The 23,556-nt window shown below is 43.0% G+C and overlaps 2 protein-coding genes across 3 annotated transcripts in view; one reads left to right on the forward strand and one right to left on the reverse strand.

Moving 5' to 3' along the window:
- The first annotated feature begins 1,791 nt into the window (after nucleotides 1-1,791).
- Nucleotides 1,792-22,136, forward strand: B3GAT2 (beta-1,3-glucuronyltransferase 2). The gene is made up of 4 exons (XM_074581437.1): nucleotides 1,792-2,702; nucleotides 13,910-14,054; nucleotides 21,057-21,205; nucleotides 21,286-22,136. The coding sequence occupies exons 1-4, from the start codon at nucleotides 2,157-2,159 to the stop codon at nucleotides 21,370-21,372; spliced, it is 927 nt and encodes a 308-aa protein (XP_074437538.1). The 5' UTR covers nucleotides 1,792-2,156; the 3' UTR covers nucleotides 21,373-22,136.
- Nucleotides 21,859-23,556, reverse strand: part of SMAP1 (small ArfGAP 1) — a 100,563-nt gene continuing 98,865 nt past the window's right edge. For both annotated transcript variants that reach the window (XM_074581435.1, XM_074581436.1), the window contains one exon: nucleotides 21,859-22,841. In XM_074581435.1, coding sequence (XP_074437536.1) covers nucleotides 22,707-22,841 — 135 coding nt within the window. In that variant the 3' untranslated portion in view covers nucleotides 21,859-22,706. The remainder of the gene's footprint in view (nucleotides 22,842-23,556) is intronic.

A 23,556-nucleotide genomic window follows, 5' to 3' on the forward strand; every position in this document is an offset into this window, starting at 1 on the left:
TATAAAAAATAATATAAAGTTAAAAATAGTATTTTTATTATTATCATATTTTTGACTATAAAGAATGTCAATTAAACACATCTATTCATAACCCTTAGTTTCTAGGTTCTGCCCCAGTAGCGTTTTAGGGTCCTGACGTGGTATCATATAATACCTAGATGTGACTAGCTTTGAATTAGCTTTTCCAAATGATTACTGACTTTCAAACGAGAACAAGCAATAGCTTCTTGGTATGTTGCTTTGATACACATGTTTGCATTATTTGAACGAATTATCTCTGTAAATAGGATTATACCGTAAATGAGAAAACAATGGTATGTTCAGTCATCGGAGAGAGATGGTGTTTACATGATTGTCCTCTAGATAAACTGCATCAGCACAAAATGGGCAACTGTAATTTCATGTCCGAGATGTTTTTGATTTGGATGTATCGAACTATTTAAGCTCACTGCATTCCTCCATATTATTTCATTAATCACGTAACAACCCTTCCACTCCTTCACTAAACTTGCTAACTCTAATTAGCTCTCTGCTACACAGATGTTTCCTCATTTAGATGTTCAGTGCCTGGTCATGTGTCACCCTCACTTTCATATGAATTTCAGCTTATATTACATCATTTAGACGTCCTTTCTGTGTGTGAGCCCTCTGGGTTAATATGTCCTTTTGAATAACAAATTGATTCCAGATAGATATGAATGATAGATATACATGGTGCCCACATTATCTGCATTTGCTGTACACATGCAAATGTGAAGGATGCATATGAAACAGAAATGAAAGCAGTAGTTTAAACCAAGGAGGCTGTGTGAAGACATGACGGATTTCTCTAACCCGTGCTATTCCCACTGATAAGTCAATGTATCAGTGATGAATCACTCTGTTTCTGATTTAAAATAGTCCACAAGTCGGTGAGACCATCATTTGATCTATACAAGGGTAAAAACATTTTAATCACAGAATTTCGGAGAATTCAGTAATTTGTAAATACTAATGCCATGCCTCTGTGTTTTTATGCAACATGAAGTTTTAAAAGCACAATTCAAGCTGTGTTTAGTTATGACAGCAGGGAGTGTTGAAAAATGCATCTGAAACTTCCCTGGTAGGAAAAGATTCATAAGAGGTTTTTAGATCGTGCATTTCCTGTGTGCTGCGGCACCTGATGAATGCCCTTTTCTCAAAATAAAGACAGGTGGATTATTATGAAATTCTCATATACGAATGCTTTTTAAAAAGGAGCTCTCAAGTCCGTCTGATCTATAGGGAAGCAGCACGGTGGAAAAAGGGGGAAAAGGCAGTTCAGGTAGCGCAGTCACACCAGGCAGGGGACGGGAGGGTGGCACCGGCTGACGGGCACCGAGGGAAAACGCGGGGAACGGCACTACACGGCCGCCTTATTTACAACTTGGCACTTCTGCGGAGCTCAAAAAAAACAAACAACAAAAATGAAGCGAGCGGGTGCCCGCCGGTACGAGCGGTAAGTACTCCGGGAGGCACCCCCTCCGCGGCGGAGCACGGGGGTCTCCCCGGCCCGTCGGGAGGGCGTCCCGGCCGTCGGCCGAAGTTGCCGCCGGCCGCAGTGCCAACCGTGGAGGGAAAGAGCCCCCCGGTGCCGCCGCCAGCCCGGCCCCGGCGCCGCCCCCCGAGGGCACCGAGCGCGGAGCTCCGCCGGCCGCCACCGCCCCCTCCCCGCCGCGCCCGGGGGCGGCAGCCGGAGCGGGGCGGGGCGGGAGCCCCCCCGCCGCCCGCGGGGACCCTCCCTCCCGCCTCTCCCCGCCCCCGCGCACCGCCAGAGCCGCCCGGGGAAGCGGAGGAGAAGGAGCGTCTCCCCCGAGCCCCGGCCGCGACGGCGCGGCGCCCCTGGCGATGCTGAGGGAGAAGGAAGAGGAGGAGGAGGAAGGGCGGCCGCTCGCCGAATAGAGGCGCGGCGGGAGTGGGGCCAGGCACCTGCTCTGCCCCGCCGGGCTGCGGCAGAGCTCCGCGGGGCGACCCGCCGCGACCCGACCCGCCGGCGGCCCCCCCCCGCGCCCGCAGTCGGGAGCGCCACCCTCCCCGTCCGCCCGGCGGAGGAGCGCGAAGGGGGCAGCCCCGCCGCCATGCGCTGAGCGCCCCCGTCCATGGGGCGGCGCTGAGGGGCGGCGCGGCGGGAGGGCAGGATGAAGTCTCTGCTCTTCAGCCGCTTCCTCCTGCTGCTGCCCTGGGTCCTCATCGTCATCATCGTGCTGGACATCGACAGCAGCCGGCCGCCGCTGCCCGCCTTGGCCCCCCGCGGCGGGGGCGGTAGCGGGGGGGCCCGGCCGGCAGCGGGGCGGGCTCCCCCCCCGCGGCGGCCGGAGGCGGCGCTGCCCACCATCTATGCCATCACGCCCACCTACAGCCGCCCGGTGCAGAAGGCCGAGCTCACCCGCCTGGCCAACACCTTCCGGCAGGTGGCGCGGCTCCACTGGATCCTGGTGGAGGACGCGGCGGCGCGCAGCGAGCTGGTGAGCCGCTTCGTGGCCGGAGCCGGCCTGCCCTGCACCCACCTCCACGTCCCCACGCCCCGCCGCTACAAGCGGCCGGGGCTGCCCCGCGCCACCGAGCAGCGCAACGCCGGCCTGGCATGGCTGCGGCAGCGGCACCAGCACCTGCCCCCGCCCCAGCCCGGGGTGCTCTTCTTCGCCGACGACGACAACACCTACAGTCTGGAACTCTTCCAGGAGGTGCGTGCGGGGCGGGGGGTGCGCGCCGCGGCCCTCCCCTCAGGTGCCCGCCATGTCCCGCCTCTCCTCACCTCAGGCACCTGCTGTTTCCCGCTTCTCCTCGCCTCCCCTCAGGCGCCCGCCATGTCCCGTCTCACCTCAGGCCGCCGCTTCGCTTCCCCTCAGGCGCTCGCCCTTTCCCGCCTCTCCTCGCCTCCCCTCAGGCGGCCACCATGTCCCGCTTCTTCGCTTCGCCTCCCCTCAGCCACCTGCCGTTTCCCGCCTCTCCTCGTCTCCCCTCAGGTGTCCGCTTCGCCTCCTCTCAGGCGCCGGCCATGTCCCGCTTCTCCTCGCCTCCCTTCAGGCGTCCGCTTCGCACCTCCTCAGGCGCCCGCCATGTCCAGCCACTCCTCGCCTTCCCTCGACCCCCCGCCACTGCCCGTCCCGCCCCGCAGCGCCGGGGGGGGCCGTGTTCCATCCCCGCTCGGCATCGCCCCCGGTGCCCCTCACCCAAAACCCAGGCACGGATGAGACAAGTCCCCTCGCCCCGTCCCTCACCCGGGCTTCCCGGCGCTGCGGGTGTGTGACCACCCAGCTCTTCGCTTTAAGTTTCTTGTCCCTCCCTTCCATGTTCCTCACCCCCCTCCCGCCCCCCCAACTTTTTCCTGCTGTTTTATGGTTTTCCTGCCGAGCGAGGCACGTTTAGGGAAATATAAGGGATCCTATGTTTGTGTTAAAACTGGGATGAAAAGCTCGTCGTCTTTGATACTATTTTTTTTTCAGGCTGCGTTCCTCTCCCTGTAGGGCAAACTCACATCAGGAGTCGCCATCCTTTGCAGCTCTTTCTTGGTGAGAACAAATTAATCCAGAGCCGGCTCCTTCACGTGGAGTTGCCCAGTTTTTTTTTAAGCTCTTAAAAGCAGCAGATCGTTTGTGTAATGACCAAACACCCTTTTTCTGGATCCTCTTTTGTGGAGGGACCTGGTTTTGTCTTCATTACATCCCCTTGGTGATGCGCTTTGCTCCTTTTCGGGGGAGAGGTTATCCTGCTTTCTTTCTGGATTCCCCCTAGCAGGAAGAAGGGGTGTTTAGTAGGTGGACATAAAACAGCAGAAGAAAGGTCATGTACATCTTCAGTGACAGCTGGAAAAGTAACCTTGGCAGGAAAAGGAGGGAGGGAAACGGAAAACTAGGTTGGCAGCAGATAGGGAACGTACAGGACTTCAGACAAATTGCGGTACGTGATTTTTGCTGGTGGGCAGTATTTAGTGGTGTGCTCCCCTGTTCTGCAGTTCGGAAGCACTGTGCTTCCCTGAATGCTTTACAGTCGGTAGGTTAAAATGAACACGGTACACAGAAATGTGAAGCACGTGAAATTCCCTGAAGCAAGTTATTTTAGAAATGCTTGTGTTCGTTTGTGCTCAGGTTGGTAATGCCTCCCTTTCCCTTTCCAGTGTGTGGGCAGGTGCAGGGTCCCCATTCCGAAGGGATGCCCTACTTCCTTTGCCCATTTAGCATTCAGCACTGGAGCTGCTAATTTGAAGACCTTTGCCTGGAGGCTAAACCTTTGTTGTAATTGATTTTTCCTTAAAATCTCCTGGCTGCGCTTAGCGCATTATAATGCAGAGTAATTCCGCCTACCGATCTTTGATGTGATGGGAGTGTCCACTTCTGTTCGGGGATGTAAAACTAATTTGATTCAATCTTAGGGAGCCTGTGAATTGGTACAGGCTTCACCACAATGAGTAATGTGGGACAAAAGATATTTGGAGATGAATCTCTACTTTTTTTTTTTTTTTTCTTAATACAAATGTTAAGGACAAGCTAAAGGAACAGTATTGGCAGACTGATCACTTGAGTGACCCACAGCTACTGAAGGGGGGTTGTCAGGCTTATTCTTTTATAATTTCCTGTATTACTGTTCTAATTGCTGTAAACAGTGAAAAAAAAAAAAGGTACAAATTACCTCTCTAATTAGCTGGGAAATGCAGGAAAGCAGGGGGATAAATCTGTCTGAAGGGTTAACTTTGAAAACTGCAAGCACAACAGGCAATCTGTGTTTTCTTTTGCTAACAAGAATGATCACATTGGGCGTGCATCTCCGCAGTCCTAAGGCTTCTCTTTGACCGGGGTTCAGCTGCTGGGGAAGGGGCGTTTATCCTGAGCCCTGTGTTTGCTGGCAAACACATAGGCATGAATGAGTCTTCCTGTGAAATGTGGTGGTTGGAAAGCTCTGTTACAGGAGCGGAGAAGGAGCTTTTGTTCCAGTTACCGCTGCAAGTTCCCATGACTGTTTTCTGGGGTCCCTAACGAGCTGTATGTAAGGTCTCTGGGACGCTGCTGGTAGTAACACGGGGAATGCCTTGTCGACCTGACAAAGTTAATGGAAGTCCCTTGGCAGGCTTTACTAAAGGGATCTGCCTTTAAGACAAGTGGGAGGTTGCATTTGGAGAGAGCAAAGTGTTTTCAGTTGAGGCACTGCTTTAGGGTTTGTTTTTTTTTTTTTCTTAAAACAAACCCTTCTCTATCTTTATGGATTCTGGCTTGACAGCTCTGTGGTAAATTCCGATTTCTCCTTCAGGAATTGATTGATTTATGAGGGTAAACTGTGCTTGTCTTCTCCAAGCATGAAGAGAACAGCTTCAGAACGTGTTGTGTGCAGATGAAATCTGGTAATAATTTCTGCCATGAAAGTGGCAGTAACGATACCTGCGCGGGAGGCTTTTTTCAGTTTGTTACCCTGCCAGGAACAATTCTACAGACCTGCAGTCACATAATCCCAAAGGAGGTCAAATAAACTGTAGGAAGGTGGTATAAATGCAGAGGGACGAGACAGAATCTCTGAATTTTGGTCCTACCACCATTCTGTGTTGGTTGGGTGACCTTCAGCATGTCACTGATGCGGGCATGGGGACATGTGGGTCCCAAACTGCCAGCAGCAATGTCTGCTAGCGTCTGTCCCCAAGCAGTTCTGTAAGTTTGCTGGCTTATGAAATAGGTCTGCCTTCTTTGTAATGGCTTTCTTCTGATTCCAAGTTTGTTACAGTAACAGCAGCGAGGGCTTTGGGGGGTGGGAACCAGTGCTAGTTAGGACCAGAAAAGCAACATGAGAAAAGCGTTAGGGATGCATTTTGCTCAGAGGTTGAAAAAGCATTACGGAGCAGACGGCGTGCCAGGAAACTGCAGGTCAGTGAAGGATTGTGTTTAAGGCAGCTCCTTTGCTGTGGGTTTCCCTAGTGCCCTTAGAGAAGATGTAGCCTTTTTAACAAAGCAAAAACCACAAAGGCTTTACTGTGAGTGAAGGTGTATAAGCCATAAGGGCATGATCAAAAAGGAGCATGCTTTGACATGAGATGCCATGGGATACTTCTGAGAGCTTTTGATGAGGAAATTCTAATCTCTGTCCGAAGTACTTCTGTCTGGTACTTACAGGAATGAGTACCTCATATTTGATATGGAGTGAGCTGGGCCCAATAGACCGGGGCAAAATGCATTTCATGGGAATCAGGGAAAAAACCCTCCAGCTTACAGTAGTGTTTTGCTGGAAAACGTCACCATCTGTAGTAAAACTGGAACCCTCTGGTGCTGTTTATAATTGCTCTTTTCCGAAGACACATGGTGGCGTGTGTGTGAGCTTAGTTTCTGACCGGCAAAACTATGTCCTCAAAGTTAAACTGGGCAGGGTTTGAGCAGGTTTCATTGTTGTTCCTAGAATAAGGTGGAGAGCCTGGTTTGTCTTCCTGCTGCTACAGTGTATGCAGCATTGACTCATCTGAGCATTTTGTTAGGAAAGGCTCACCTTCCCTGGAAAGGCTTCAGGGAAAGGACCAATTGGTTCAGTGATTGTAAAATTCTTTAGAATACTAACTGGGGCTGCAGCAATGATGAAGAAATATTTTCAGGAGTGGACGTGTGGCCTTTAAGTTATTCCCAGCTCTTTCTGCTTGAGAGTATAATGGTGGTCAAGTGAAAAATAGTGCTTTCACATTAATGCTGGCGGTTCTGGCATATCCTATTTTGTGACTTATTATTTTAGGATGCAGACCTCGAAAATAATTTATATTTTTTCTGCTCAGATATGATCTGTTCACCTGGAGGTGTCCATCTGCATCTCTCCGTCAAAAACAACAGTCCTTTTTCTGAAAACGTCTCTTATCAGTTGAACGTCACCCTGCATTCATAAAAAAGCCACTGAGAGGCCTGAAATCCCAACTATTGTATTTGATAAGCTTTACAGATGTTTCTGTATGAATCATCATAACTTCTATTTTTTACTGTAGGCTGTTCTTTTTGGAGTGACTCTGTTATAGTTTCTGTTGCATTTGTGCTTCATCTTATTCTTGAATGCAAGTTATTGTAATATTGTGACTGATGCTTAGCAACTGTCAATTTTACATTTTTAGACTTCCAGAAAGAAAACCTAAGATAAAGTTGGCATTCCACCTTCGTAGAGAGATTTTAAAAACAAGATTAGCCTCAGCACTAGAAACCAAAGATAGCCATCGCTAAGTTCCACTTACCTTAACTCTTCACATCCTTCACGTGTTTCTGCGTCTCAGTCATTTTCTCTGCCCTATCCATATTTTGAGTAGTTGGCCAAAGGCCACTGCTGCTTTGGTCCCTGTAAGGATCTGTATGCAATTTGGAGGAAGTTCTGTTGGAGGTCCACTCTGCTGTTGATTGTGCTGTTGATTCAGACTCCCCTGAAACCTTCGAGGTGAGGAGTGAGCTGCTTAAGGAGTACAAAGAACAGGAATAAAGGTCTTTATCATGTATGAGAAAGTGAGCTTGCTGCATTCAGAAATGCGTTGATTTTTAGAGATTTCTGTCTAGGTTATATCTGTTACCTTTGCTTATATTTTGCTCAGACACCTAAACTGAGGTGTATGTGAAATTAAAATGCTTGTATCTAAAACTATGATCTCCCTCGCTGCCACCCCTAGCCCTTTGGTCATTGGCGTCTAAAAGTTTGTAGCAAGACTTGCTAGGTGCCTAGAGCATGCAATGTATGGCATACGCAACGATCTTGTCTGAGTGTGTAGGGGATCTGCAGACTGGGACTCCTTAGAGGAACCCGCTCTATAAGGTGTGATCTGAACACAGCCTTGCAGCATGGAGTTCAAAGTAAATCACAGCATTAATTGTCATTTCTAAGGGGGGGAAAAAAAAACCACACCCAAACTTTTATTTAATAGCTTAGCGGTTAGCCCTGTTGCCCACTCTGAGTTGGGGAAAAGAATTCAGTTTGCTGTAGCTGTTGCCTGCAGAAGACTGCCTTGGCTATCGAAGGTTAGGGCTGTCCAACTCTAGTAATTTTCAGATTGGCACTGTAGAGCAGAGGGCAAGTCGTGTGAGCAATGCAGACTGAAAGCATTTTCTTATGCCCCTGCCCTTCACTTTCCCAAAAGGTATGTAACGAAGGTAGCAGGTATTCTAAGGGCTCTTAGCAGTTTGTAACCCGAAAAAAAAAAATCTTTGTTGTTAAAAATAGACCAGAAATATGTGCAGGCATTGCATGTCGCAAAGGCTTCAGTTTTGCCATGATCATCTTTGTGAAATATTTTGAGAGCAACTAAAAAAAGACATTACAGAAGAGGTAAATATTTACGACTTATTCCAGCTTTGACTAGGGAAGGGTTAGTGCTCCTTGGATAACTTTTATACAACCGCCCTAACCTTTATACACTGTATTAAGCTAACTCTGTATATTTTTTAAATGGATATATTTATGCAAAAGATGTAAAAGTAGTATAAGTGAATCTGTTTATCTTTGAAAACATGGAGATCTGTTGTATCTCTTGGAGCTGGCTGGAAAAATCAAATTTTGCTATAGTCTTAAAAATAATACTAAGTAGTCTACACAGAATTAAATATTAGCTGGCTGTCATTAGTTATTTTCTTCATCATAAAAAAGATCTAAATATAAGTTAGCAGTGCATTAAATACCTTTCTAGTATATAAATGATTTAAGAATACATGACAGATTTTAAATGCGCACTGACATTCCCCTTGCACATAGACATGTAACACCTATGCTAAAGAGCTTGGATTAGAAAAGACTGGTAGAGAAACAATGAAATAGCTTAAAAGTGAGAGCAAACAGTGACAAAAAAAAAAAGGTATTTGAAACAGATTTATCCCCGTGAGGGACTCTGGGTTACAAAGTACCAAGCACTGACTGTTTCTGCACTTCGACAGAAGTCTTTTTCTTTTTACCTGTGAAACTGATACTTTTACTAAGAAATTAAGCACGCATGATCAGCAGTTCTTCAGAGGTACAGTGAACACAACCTAGTAGAATAACAGAAAGTAGGATGAGAAAAAGAATTAGTAAGTACAAGGGCCAAAAGGAAACATAAATATAAAATGTTTTGGAAGACTTCCCAACCCAGAGAAATTGGCTCCCAACTGCTTTAGTTAAATTTAGTACAGTTTTCTCCTGTAGGGAAGCAATATTGACATTTGTGCCCAAGGATGCTGGTGTAATTTAGAAGCATTAATCATTGTATCCCATATGTAAAATGTTGTTTGAGAGAAGGGGGAATTAATCTATCCTCCCTCTGCAGTATAGATTGGGTGCAGATCAGCAGAGGAGGTTTATGGCAGATGTTTGGAAAAAAGCTTTCTAATAGTAAGGATGATGAAGTGCTAAATCAGATCACCTGTGGGGGGTTGTAGAGCAGGCTAGATCAATGATTGACAATTTTTATTTTTATTTTTTCTTATATATTGTAGACCCTTTTCACAAGTTTTCCCATGGAGACATACCCTTTACCATCAAGTTTACTGACAACGAACTTGCTTTTTGAAGTTACTGTCCCCTGAGCGTCACAGTGCCTGAACCACAAAACCCACAGGCACGGATTTTCTATGACTTCTTTGAAGTAATGATTAGTAGGGGCAGGAGCTCCATTTAATGCCTCAGTAAATGGGCATAGCATCATTGCAGCTGGGCTGTCCCTCTGACTTCTAGTGCAATCATGTAAGTTTTGGTGAAGCAGAATTTGGCTTTAAGTGACCTGTGAGTAATTCAGGATGCCTGTCTGAGAACTGATAGGGAACTTGGCTGTGCTTGTGCTTTAACCCGTAACATTTTCTCCTGTGGAAGACTGGTAGTGAAGGAGCTCTAGATCCCATCTTTGGTAATAATAAATTGGAATTTTGCAGAGGAATCAGCTTGAATCTTGCTGGGATGGGAGGGGGGCAAGTCTTGACAATAATCTGTAGCCTGACCAGTCCGGATCACAAATTACACCGGGGTTGAAGTGAGAGAGAACAGTGGGAGAAGAAAAGCTCACCATGTGTGGCAGCCAGGTTTGCGTTTGCTGAGAGCTTTGAATCCCAAACAGAAATGCATCAACAACTTGCTGCAAAAACACTAGGATGGCTGTTCCAGCCTGGAAACCTTTTCACTGTAGGAAGTATGGCCATGCTTTCTTCTGTCTGTCATTTGCTTTCATTCCCCTTGGGCTTTTATATTTTGCTACTGGCTTGGTATCTTCCCTATCCATCAGTCCGGCGCATCCCATTAAGCAGCTTTTCTTGATTAACTAATGAGATGCTATTTTTGGCAATGCTTTTATCACTATCTCTCTTATTGCTTGGCTACATTTTCTGCATTTTCACTTGTTAATCTTTAGTGGATCCTCTATTGCTATTGTATTTACTGTTATATGCCCATCATCTCACTGGGATTTCTTTGGGCAGTTGTTACTCCTCTCTCCTGTCATTTCCTTGACCACTCCTTCCCAATTGTGTTCCCCCAATTTGTTTGGGTTCATTCTGCTATCTTACAGAGTCCTTTTCATATCTTCCCCCATGCAGTATATCACTCTACTATGCCCAAGACCCCCTTTCAAATAATCGGAAAGCAAATAGAGGACAACAGCATTTCCAGAGGGAGATTCATCCTACCTTCAGATAGCTGTCTAAGCCAGGCAGGATGAACCACACCAGTAGGTTCCTATCTCTGTTCATTAACTACAGAAGTCTAACTAGGACAGACCAGATACCTAACTTACAGAGAGTTAAGCATAAGTAAGATGAATACCATTCATGTAAGCTACTAGGACTTAAATTGCTGAGTATTAAGATAGTATGTGCTACCGCACATTAAAATGACAGGTAGAAGAGTAATTCAGGAAGCTGTTTGTAAGTTATAGGATTTTGGCAGCTGTTTAACCCACACCACTAAAGCTATTTAGAATTAACACGGTTTTGAATCACCTTTTTCTGTCCCAATGATTAGCAGCATCAAATTCCAGATGCAAGCTGGTCTTTTAATCCAAATAATAGCTTTCCCCATTGTACATAAATACAGCTTTAACACGTCAGTATGTTAAATGCAGTAATGCTACTCTCAGAACATTAAAAGAAATATTCCTACTTTCATCTGCCTAGCATATCCTGAGTCTGTAAGGTATTTCAGAATTAGCATAAATACCGGTCTAGATGTGCTCTTTCAGTTTGTACTTAAAGGGATTACTGTATTTTTGACACCTGCTTATTTAATTCTCCCAAAATGTAACCCATGAGAATAAAGAAAGTAACCCAAGGACAAAATAAAGAGCTCTTTAAAGGGTTACTTACTTCCTTCTGATGTGTGGTGGCTTTACTGACTTAACTCATAGACACTGAGATGGACTGAAGACTGTAATAATTAAAACTTCTTGGGTCATTGCATGCTGGTTTCATGAGGTCAGCAAGATACTTTTCAATGACAAGATTTTCCTACACACCGTGTAAGGTAAGCTATTAATGTAAATCCGTCTGGTTCTGCTAGCATAAATGCTGTGGCTGCTGTTGACGCAATCCGGGAGCCTGGTGTGATCTGTCTCATTTTGCAGTACAGCTGCCCAAATGCTCCCTGTGAGGAAAAGGCAGGGCATGGGCTTACTTTTCGTCATCTTCCCCCAGTTAGCTACTCTGTTGTAGTTAGAGCGTGCCTGCCCTTGTCTTATGGCATTTTATGCTTACCGTGGGTACAGGCAGCTGGTCCAGGGTAACTAAAATGCTGTAAATCAGTACACTAGTAATTTGTTCAGGTACCCATACCCTCCAGAAGGTATTAATGGCAACACAAAAAGTTAGTGGGTATCTGTGTTTGTCCTGCGGTTAATACTGGTGTAGCACCTTTGGGTAAATGCAGCTTGATCGTGGCCTTGGAAACATGTTGGAAACTTGCCTGTGTAGTCAAGCCCAACAGGATGATGTCCTGTGTCTGATGTGTTTGGATGTTAATATAAATACACTGTTAAAAAAATTTGCGAAATGGATATATCACTAATACCAGAGCTAAAAGGTCTTCATGAGGAGGTTTGGCTGATTTCCATATCCAAATAGTTAATTGCTAACTCTGAATTTCCTAAACGGAGGAGTGGGAGAGATTGGAAAAATTATCTTAATCAGGGAGAACAGTTACAGGCAAACATGTTTAACAATAACCTGTAGAGAGATTCATGGCAGTCTCTCACTGGAAATTAGTCAATGGTTTGGATAGAATCCTTATCACGAGAATTCCCTTTATTGCCTATTGCATACATACTCTGTTCTTAACCCATATGGACTGCTGATACTGAGTGAGATGGTCTGATACTGAGTGAGATGGTCTGACTTGTTGTAACAATTATTAGGGTGAAAGTGCGAAAATTTTGCTAAATGAATTTAAAGATACACAAAGAATTGGAAGGCGAGAACGTGTGTGCCTCTCTTCTGGGTGTATATACATATTTGTGGATTTTAAAATATCTGTTTTATGCCTTCCCTATGTGAAAGTTCTCCTAAGAATCGGCTAATGTTTCTAGCTTCGAAATCTGAACCAGAGTGATGTGATGTCTTTGGTTTTTTTTCTGGTGCATCTCCTGGGAGTCTAGATGATATGCATGATAAATCTTTCACCTTGGCAGAAAGAGAGGGAAGCGTTTAATATTTAACCAAGGTTGTCTTTTACTTCAACATCTATCGATAGGGGACTGCACTTCCAAATATGTAAAACTGTGTTTGTTTTTGCTAAAAGGAGCGCTTGGAAGGAGAAAGGGATAAACTTTCCCTAAGGAATAGGCCTCAACTGCACTAGAAGAAAAGAGATTGTTTTAAAAATTGGTCAGATTAAGCCCATGTTACACTGAAATAGTTTAATACTTGCTTAAATAGGACCATGTTTAAGCACAGCAGTTAAAACAGTGGCTTTTGAATCAGTGTGGTTAAATGTGCAAGTCGCTGTGTCCATGCACTCATCTTCTCAAGTTCTTCTGCCAGGCTGTCAGTGATTTTCCCATGGGGAGCAGTGCATCAGGTTCGTGTCACGTTATCTCCTGTTTATTGAAGAAAATGGTCCACTAACCAGTGAACTGAATTCACTGAATCCCAGTCATGCACGCTTTTTGATAAAGAAAGAGTAATTTTTTAGTATCTATAGATTCCTCTAGGCTAGATGAGGATCACATTTCCAGAATTTCATTACACTTACACCATTGGGAAAAACTCCAGTTACTGACAGCAAACTATCAGAAGCATCCTGCTCGACCTGCTTTCTGTCCTTCTCAGAAACTTAGAAGAGTTTTTTTTTGGGAGAAAATGTAGAAGTTAAAAAGGCTTAGCCCAAACTTATTTTCTGTGAACTTTTAATAGATCTGATCTGCACCTGTTGTACAAATCTGGTATGTTGCAGGTAGGGGGAAGAGTTGTGGCTCACAATTTTCTGTACCCAGTGTATTTGTTACCAGTCTCAAACTAATTGTAATTGTCTTAATGTAATGTATATTTATTAATCATTGTTATAATATTCTCTCTCGCCGGGCTTGTACAATATGTAAGCAGTCTGTAGAAATAAGCCTACTGCAAGATTGCTACAGTCTTGTAGGTAAAAAAGACCTAGTACACCTTTGAAAACCCAAACAAACAAACAAGAATACAAATACTGTTTTTTCATGGGTTTTAAAATTTCTGTTATCAAAAATAATATGAATAGGATATTTTTGGTAGAACCGAAGTGCCTACAGGCTAGAGAGCTGGTGAGTTCACAGAAAATGAGTGGGCACATGCAGCTTTCAAACGCTTACTCTGCTGGGCTGAAATCTGTAAGCTAGAATTGCTTTTAAATACATAGTTTCCATGATTAATGTGTAGGCTTTCCACCAAAATTTACAAAAAAAAAAAAAAAAACCAAACCAAAAAACCCGTGTACCAGGAATATGTACATGCAGTCATGCTGTGCCTGCCTCTTGCAGATGCGCACAACCCGCAAAGTATCGGTATGGCCCGTGGGACTGGTAGGAGGACGACGGTATGAGCGCCCGGTGGTGGAAAACGGCAAAGTTGTTGGCTGGTACACTGGCTGGAGAGCTGACAGGCCCTTTGCTATCGACATGGCAGGTAAGTACCATATTTCATGATACGTGAATGTTTCCCATAATAACTATTCTTACATTCTTTATGAGTGGGACAGAAACAGATGTCTCAGTATAAAGCAGCTTTTGAAACTTCCGAAGTGCATCCGCTGTACGCAGCCCTTCAGCACTAAACATCCGGGAAGTCTTAGCTTGCACATCTCATCTAATTAAGTTGCTTCTTGGTGATATCTGAACTTACTTTCATTTGTTTTTAATTTCATGTGGCAGCCTGGCTTTTATGTTGTATAAATTGTTTGACTGAAACAAGTTAATTGTAAATGAGTTAATCCAGTTAATTTTTGCAAGGAGCCCCTGCCTTTTATTGTGTCATCAATCTACACCAGGAAGTGTAAACACAGGCCCTTCTTACACCTCATGTTGTAATATGCTACTTTATCATGAAATTATTCATTTTTTTTATTGATTATTTGGAATGACAGTGATAACTGTAGATGGATATAGTTTGAAACACTGGGCTTAGGGGAAAAATCACTGACAGCTGTAGCCTAGTAGATGAAGGCAGAAAAGCTTCAAAATGGATCTAATCAATCTTCTGCTGCGAAGTTAGCGCACCGCATAGCTCTGTCTTGTTGTCAGTCCATGCTTAGACAATCTCTTGTATATATTCACAACTGCCACATGAATCACCACTATGTAGAAGTCTGACTTCTGATGTAGCAGCAGCTGATTTCACAGCAAAGGATACGATATTTGTACTTGAGCATATTCTGTATTCAGGAAGGAGAGGAAAAGTAGGAATACAAGGGCAAGAATAGGGTAGAAATAGCCAGCCGTTTTCATTTTTTTCCTGATACCCTTATGTTTTGGGAGAGGGAAAAGGACAGTGCTTTGTCACATCAACAGAATATTTTTATATGGATTGAAATGTTTGATGAAAAATATGTACTGCTTTTACAGTACAATTGGTTAAAAAAGGGAAAGGGGAACAAATAGTTGTTAATACCTCAAAGACAGAACCATCAATAGGTGAATTCTTCTGCACTGTAGAAGCATTTCAAGTTAATAGTATCACCTGGAATGAAAATATTTGAGTGTCTAGGTAGGGGCATTCCTCAGGGAAGACCTAGATATGTCAATCCCTAAACCCATGCAGCCTGTTGAGGACTGTGCATTTTAAGGGTCTCTGCCAGTGGACTTCTAGATACATATTGATACTATGCTAGAGAAGTGCTTACTTATCACAGAATCACAGAATGGTAGGGTTGGAAGGGACCTCTGGAGATCATCTAGTCCAACCTCCCTGCCAGAGCAGGGTCACCTAGAGCAGGTAATTTATGGGTAGTTTAATGGGCATTATAAAGATGATAGCATGGTTCATAATTCATTAGCAGCAGGCAAAAAGCCATTACACAACATCAGCCAAGGGAGTCTAACCCAGAAACAAAGAGATGCATGGCAAGTTCTTAAGGTGTTGTTTACACTTTGCAGTTGCTGGCTGGAACACTGGCATGAGGAAAAACCAGCTCCATTACGAACATTATCTGCATGTCCTCTTACCGAAGTCACAGAAGGGAGGGTTACAGAGGCAAAAGTACAAGGGTTGAGATTATAGGAAGTTATTGCAGATCTACAAACAAGGAGTTACTACTCTGTGAGAAAAATTTTATTAGTCTTCAAAAAATAACTGATTAAATTACATTTTTAATTTCAGCAAGGAGGGAAATGGATGCTGGGTAGGCTGCTAAAAAATTATGTTAAGTTTGCATCTTAAAATACGGAATATGGTGGAAGGGCAGAAACAGAACAGAACCTGTAAATCCAGAACTGCATCTGGACAGGCGTTTGAACAGGTGGAATCTACAGGATGCATGTTAACACTCTGGTTTCCACCCTTGTCAGTCCCTGACTCCCCCAGTATACCCTTGGGGACTTGCTAACAAACCTAAGTCCATGCTGTAGTACATCACTGCCATTCCTCCTCCTGCTGGCACCAAGTATATAGGCAACTCAGGTTATACCATATACTGCACATAAGGAAGATCAAGGATCTCTTTTGAAAATATTACCATGAAAAAAAAAGAAAGGGGCATATATTAAACTGCTCAGTTGTCTACAGCTGTTTATTAGTGTATTCCCAAAGCACTGGTAAGGGGTCTCTCTTTAGTTTAGAGAACTATCTTTTCATAGTGATTTTCACAATAATTTGATCATGAGGCTAGGTGTGAAAATAACGACTGCTTAAAAGGTTTGGGGCCACTGATGTAACTTCTGGCTGTAAAGAGGAAGTGCATCCTTGCTTTTAAGCACACAAACTTCTTATTCTGGACTTCAAGATACAGGGCCAAATTCAAGTCTACTGCGAGACGGGTCCTGCTGATTTCATTAGGATCAGCTCAAAGACCCTAGGTAGCCAACTTCCCTAGATTCTTCTTTGAAATGTGCTTACACACGGCAGTCACATTAGACCAGTTCAGTAAACATGGCTTATTTCTTTGAGGAGTTTGTGGTTGACACTGCTATTCTCCAATGCTAAATTGCATTCAGAAAGCAGAGTAGCTGTTTCCTGTGTTGCTTCTTGTCTGGCAACCAGCAGATCACATGAATTAGTTCTGGTGTCTAATTTTAAAATTTCCGCCTCAGTTTTAACTGTAGGTGGGTTCTAGAGTTTGACACAGACTTCGTTACCCTCGGGAAGAAAAGCAAGAGAGAACTGGGTGTTGTAAGCAAAAGGTGACATTGACTCTGAGGCACTGTGGTTTTGTTATAGACCTGAGTTAAAGCATTCTATATTAAATTATGCTGTTAGTGATTTACTTTTGGCTGGTTCCCAGTGTTGGAGGTTTTGACCACCCATGAGAACAAGTTAGATTGTGATTCTCCTACTGTCAGGATTGTTCAAGGAAAACGGATGCATGCTTTACGTGAGCATCCCAGGAGCTGCTTCCTTCAGTCACAGAGATTAATCTATGCTGGTGAATCACTGAGCAAGCAGATTTTGGAGTTGTGGTCCAGACCTTACCCACTGTGCCTTAAGTCTCTCTGCTAGGGCCTGAGCAAACTTTTTTTTTCCTAATTTTGCCATAGTATGAGGTCTTTAGTACATCTCATCTTTCTTATGCTAGTCTATTAATCATAAAATCATAGAAGAGCCCAGGTTGGAAGTGACCTTGAAAAATCATCTGATCCAACCTTTAGAAAAGGTTGAAAGAAAAAAAAGTCTTAAATTTTCAAAATGCTTAATGAAACAGTATTTCCATATTTGATTTAGAATCTTCCAAGCTTTATTTTGAAAGCATTGGAAAACACTGAAGTTATTAAAAATAGGGGGAAAAAATTTTAATTATGCAATTGCAATCATACTAGTTAGTATGAAAATATAATGTGGAGAAAACTCGGTTGAAATAGTTCTGAATGGCACTGCATAATAAGGTGTATTTATTCTCCATCTGAAAGAGCCACTGCTGGATGTCAGAAGTATAAAAGATTTTAAGTGGGTGTCTGTGGCAGACACCAAACTCAAAAAACCCCAAACCACCCCACCATCAAAGGGTAACAACTATTTTAAATGTTGTTGAGTTTAAAATGGAGAGCCTCTTTCATGGTAAATTAACTGTCAGCAGATGCCTTTGTTCTGAACTACAAAAAATCCTGGTTGAGCACCTCTGCCCTATTGCAACCCAAACAGTATGTCACAGGGAGAAGATACTTGTAAGAAGCCGACCCCAAACCACTGCACGTTCAACAAACCAAAGGCAGCACCTTGAACTGTGTGGAAACCAGTATATACGTTTCAACATCAGCACTGAGCATTAGCATTTATACACTCCTGAAACGATAAACGCTCTCAGTTTCTAGCTTATCTTCAGCTACTACCCTATCCAGAACATTCAGGAAGCAAAGGCATTAATCACGGCAACAAAATCTTTAAAGACCGTCTCGGTCTAACTGGATGAAGAAAGATGGTTCTGCCTTTTAACAGAAGCTATTGATCTAACACAAGTCAAGGTGTGAATTAACAGAAACAGCTTCTGTAGAAAGAAGCAGAGATGTAATCTTTGCCATGTCTCCCAGGTATCTTGTCCTCCAACAAATGAATTCTTATCTAGGTGGCTCTTCAGCCAATTACATGTAATTTACAGCCTTGCATTAAACATAAAAAAACCAAAAACACCTCTTCACACTCTGGCTATGAAATCATCCTGTGTCATTTCATGTGATCTTAAGCCCAATACGACCTTGTAGGAATAATGATCAAGTAAAAGAATTGTATGCGTGTAGCACTGTTCTGTTACGCTATGCTGGAGACAGTAATCCCAGATTAATCCCTCTTTAGGGATAGAATTCAAAATAACAGTGTCTTTTCATCTATTACCACAGGATCATTATCTACTGAGAGAAATAACTAGTGCCAGTCTGGTCAAAACCAGAGCCATCTCCTCTCTTTTTGATGCCAAAATGATCTGTGATAAAAAGTCAACTGAACGCTGTCATAAGAAAATGGTTTTCCCTCTGTGATAAAAAGTCAACTGAACGCTGTCATAAGAAAATGGTTTTCCCTCAAGTCCATCAGAAGTCTATCTACGTAAATAAAAAATGTCATCATACATGTGAAATGAAAGCAGTTATAAAGCAGAGCTGAAGAACTAGAGAGCCAGGAGATAGGTCTCCTACAATTATTTTCTCTCTTTAAGTTGCTGCTTTATTGGATTCTTTTAAGAAACAAAGACTGCACGACCACTGAGCAAGGAAACAAACCTCAGGCCAGTCAGCACACAGTAGTCTTGTGTCATTGCCACATACAACACTCAGTTTAATAATCTGACTTTTATTTGATGCCTGAAAACATGGGGGTTTTTTGATAACACCCTAAAATCGTGGTTTGCAATAGCATGGCAGGAAGGGGGGGAGGGGAGGGGAGGGCACGGCCCATCTGAAGATCTGAAATCCATCCTCAGAACTCAAGACAATTTTCTCAACAGAGGAGCAAGCTTTGCAGCACAAGAACCTAGGAAAAAATAATGTATGGATAAGTATGAGCTGGGGGGGCAGGGACCCAAGCTGAGACACACACAGATAAGCAGCAGAAAATCTGTGTCTCTTCTGCTTAGAATGGATTCCTTCTCCACTCTAAAAACTAGGACACTACACTAATTTTGGTGTTTACTTCATTTTCTCCTTTATGGATAACTGGCTTACATCTTAAAAAAAATTAAATCTTTTTAAAAAGAAACAGCAGGTCACACAGCTGATGAGGGCTCAAACCACACTAAAGCCCAGTTACACCAAAAATTTGTATTGTTTATTCTAATTGAATGAAAAAAACACCTGAAACAGGCCAATTTGTTCATCAATGATAAGTCTATGGTCATCTTTCAAGGTGCAGAAAGCTGGCTGTATGCACCGCGGCGCTCTCCTGCTGAGGGAGCTTAAACTCTCAACCTTGGCTCCTCACAAATGAGTACAGCGGGATGGAGCCCACCCCGTGCTCCCTCACAGCCAGCCTACAGCCACAGGAAGCACTAAAGGCATCTCACGCCTCCTGGAAGTCTTTTATTCACCAGAGTACTCTGGAAAGTGTGGATAAGCCCTTTCCATCTAGCCTCCTATTCTTCTTTATCTTAGACAGGATAGAATGTATAAAGTTACACGTTTTCTTCAACTGTGCCTGCCAGTGAATTAGGACCTCAGTTTACATCCAACCCACAGTCTTCACATGCACTGTCCAAATGTTTACTTAAAAAAAAATTAATAACATAAAAATCCCTTTCTGGTCTCTTCCTGTGCTTTGCTACAAGCAAGACCATGATAGTTAAGATGATAACAGTGGTTTCAGTGTGCCTTCTTCGCCTGTGATGTAGTAATTACTTCCTTATATTTTCCTCTTTAAAAGGTTCCCATAAAAGGTACAGATAGTTTGAAGGAAAATACAGTAGCAAGATAATTCTAGTAAAAAAGGGGACAGTCTTATATTCTGTTAGATGAAGTTTTACTCTTTTAAAAATGAGAAAATTTTAATACTGGCTTTAGAATGAAATACTCTTGTGGTTTTCCAGAACAGATGTCAAAACTGTTACTACTGCTGTTATAAAGGGACAGCTGGAACCACTTTGAACTGACAAAAAAAGGATTTCTTTGGTAGGCTTGGCAATTAGACACAAGGAGTTACAAGTGTATCAGTCGAGTTTTAAGTCACTCTTAAAGCAGCATACAGGTGACAACCTTGCTGAATGAAAACTGGTAAGTTCTAGAGATAACGGCAAAGTGGAGGTGCACGAGAGCTGCTTCAGAGAGGGCGAGTTTGTTCAAACTAGTGATTTCTCAGTTTGTAACCTCCCTTTGAGCGACCTGACGTACGTTACTGGAAGGGAGCATTGCGGGGGAGGCACGTGTGCTGACGGAGCCCTTTCAGGCAGGCTGTGCAATGCACAGATCACTACAGGCTGTCCTGCAGGCCACCGCTGATGAAAATCATTCACAAGTCCACATTAACAACACGGTGTGCAAAGCAAAACATTAATAGGGCTTGTCTTTCACCAACAGTCATGTTAAAACTCTCTAAAGGCTAAAAATCTCTGAAGACCACAGCTGTTCTAACTAACGTATTTTAACCTTTTTTTCTGACTCTCACCTTTAAACCTAGAAGTGTTTGTACAGTATAAATTTCAATACATTTTATTTTACTTAAAATTTAGTTTTAATTCTTAATTAGAAGTAGAAAGGAAGAATAGTGCGAGATCTTAGCAATACCTGACATTTCAGGCAAAAAAGCGTATGTTCCCTACATGACAGGAAATTGATTAAACACGTTGAAAATATGGTGCAATTAAAAAAAAATCTGACTGCACCTTTGGGGCAAAACAAAACAAAGTAGGATGTATAAACCTACCAAATTTTGTCTATCCATATAATCAAATTTACATATTTTTAAAAAGAACATGGGAGATTTCTTGGCTTAAGTGTAACTTGCACAAATACGTTAAGCCTAAAGGTTTTTCTTAACATTTCCCCCCTGCCTCTCTCCAAGGATTTGCTGTGAGTCTTCAAGTGATTCTGTCGCACCCGAAAGCCGTATTCAAGCGTCGTGGTTCTCAACCAGGAATGCAAGAATCCGATTTTCTGAAACAGATAACAACAGTGGAGGAACTGGAACCAAAAGCAAACAACTGCACAAAGGTACCGATTTCCACACTTAACTAGAAAGCTTTCGTATCATCTCTGCAGCTGGCTGTACTAATGTAAATGTTGTTTTATAGGTTCTTGTATGGCACACACGAACAGAAAAAGTAAATCTAGCTAACGAGCCAAAATACCATCTGGACACAGTCAGTATTGAGGTATGACCTGGAGAGAGAGTTACACGGGAAGTACAGGACAGTGGACGCGTCAGAACAGTCTGCTTCGGCGTGAGACCTTTTAATGGTCATCTGATGGATTTCTGTGGAAGCAAAAGGAAGCTGTCAGATACTCTAATAAGCAAATCAAGTGGGTGTGCTTCGTTCTAACTTGTTTGCATGCATTTCTGAACTCTCGTCTTAATAAACTGACACTTACCTTTGTTTTAAGGCTGTTCCCACATAGTAAAAACAATCAAGAGAAACATGGCTGCAATGGAGTATTTTCAAAATCATCGTTTATGTATATAGTTTTTGTATTTATCCAGCTTAATGGTGTAATTATAAACTGATTTTAAATCACAAGCTGTTGATCTAAATATTTGCATAAATGGATCCTCCAAATTGAACGTGTTTTCCTTCATTAAAAGTAGACTTCTTGAAGAAATAGCGGTCAAATAGGTCATACAATAACAAAATAAAACCCCACAATCATTTATGGATTTATCCTTTTAATATAGGGAAATAACATTTTATCATTACGAGGCACCATAAAATGTAAACACAATCACTGTCATAAACCTGGATATCTCTGCAAGGAAAAATATATCTGTTCACATCGAGTTACCTTGTATGCATATTGTGCCGCTAGTTCTCAGCATTAATACTGTGTGCGTGCCTCGTGAGCCCGATCGGATACTTTTATCACAGGAAACTCAAATGGATCAAATGCGCGTTTTTAAAAGAATAAACTATTGATTTGTAGAACGACAGCAACATCCAGGTTTATCTTTCTTTCAATAACCATATTCCCTGTTATGCACACCATAATAACATCACAGTGAAATGTATGATGAAACAAAATTTGTTTGATACACTAGAAAACATTGCTCAGTGATACATTTACATTCTATTTATATATGATTAAACATTTGTTCATACAGTACCTTCTACAGGATTACTGGGTAATTTTGGGGGGGTCAGGGTTCATATTTTTGGATATTACTAACATGATAGCTACATCCCTTATATGCAAACATTTGATCTAGAATTTTGAGGGAAAAAAATTCGGTATGTGGTTAAGCAGCTTCTTAAATACATGGTCTATGAAATCATATGCATTGTATGAAAACGCTGCCAATGATATATAAATGTATTCTTGATTTGCTTTTCACTACATCAAATTTAAATCAATATAGACCACGACACGGTCAGTTATATTCTTAATCTGAACAGCTGGGGAAAAAGAAAAAGAGTATGTACATGGAAGGAACAGCAAAAGTAAATGCATTTGAACGAGGAATGTTAGGTGGCTGTTCTGGGCGAGACTTCCATTGCAACTTTCATTTCCACAGTTGTGTGCTGAGAGTCTGACCAGAGGAGCTTCCAGTCCATCCTGCCGCCGTGCTGGGGGGCTGGCCAAAGCCCATCACGGTGCTGGAACTGCTGAGATTCATTCCAGCCATTTGCTGATTCATCTGCGGAGCACACACACACGAGCCTAGTTAGCGCTGAAACACAACACGCCGCTAAGCCAGACAGCAACCCAGTTAAAGTAAGTTTCCCTAAAATCAGTATTTCTCATTAAAGAAAAATATCGACTCAACAGAACTTTCTAAGCATGTTTCAAGCTAGCAGCTTCTTCGGAAGCAGTTTCTGTTCAAGCGGTCACCGTTACACATCAGCTGACCAGCCGCAGCACGGCGCATATGTGTCAAGTCCGTACGAACTCCCCGCTAGTCAGTTTACAGAGGGTGTGACAGAGGGGCCCCGTGTGTCTCAGCTCGTAAGAGCTTGCTTTCCAAGTTTCAACGCTTCACCAACACAGTTGTGGCAACTGCGATAAAGAAAACACTCAAGCAAGCAATCTGCATTTGCAACTCCAGATGTGTTTCGTTGCAGCAATATTTCTTTGGAGACCTCAAAATCTTGAATACGCAATTTTTTTCTAGAAATCACCCCTTTCGGGGCAATCAACAAAGAACGAGGCAGATTTATAAACTTGAGTACTATCTTAATCTAACTATTCCCTCTAAAGAATCTACTCAAGATACCATAGTGTCTCAAAACCCAAATAAAATTCACATGAAATTAAAGATATGTCTAGTGGGAACAAAATTCAGCACATTCACTTCAGGGATGGTGCAAAAACATTTCTGCTCTCTACAAATATTACCCAGTCACTGTCATTTT

This window comes from Larus michahellis, chromosome 3 (assembly GCF_964199755.1).
Source record: "Larus michahellis chromosome 3, bLarMic1.1, whole genome shotgun sequence".
Lineage (NCBI taxonomy): Eukaryota > Metazoa > Chordata > Aves > Charadriiformes > Laridae > Larus > Larus michahellis.

Coding starts and splice junctions, on each gene's coding strand:
- B3GAT2 (XM_074581437.1), top strand. CDS start 2,157: ATGAAGTCTCTGCTCTTCAGCCGCTTCCTCCTGCTGCTGCCCTGGGTC. Junction 2,703..13,909: donor GTCTGGAACTCTTCCAGGAG/GTGCGTGCGGGG, acceptor TGCCTCTTGCAG/ATGCGCACAACCCGCAAAGT. Junction 14,055..21,056: donor CTTTGCTATCGACATGGCAG/GTAAGTACCATA, acceptor CCTCTCTCCAAG/GATTTGCTGTGAGTCTTCAA.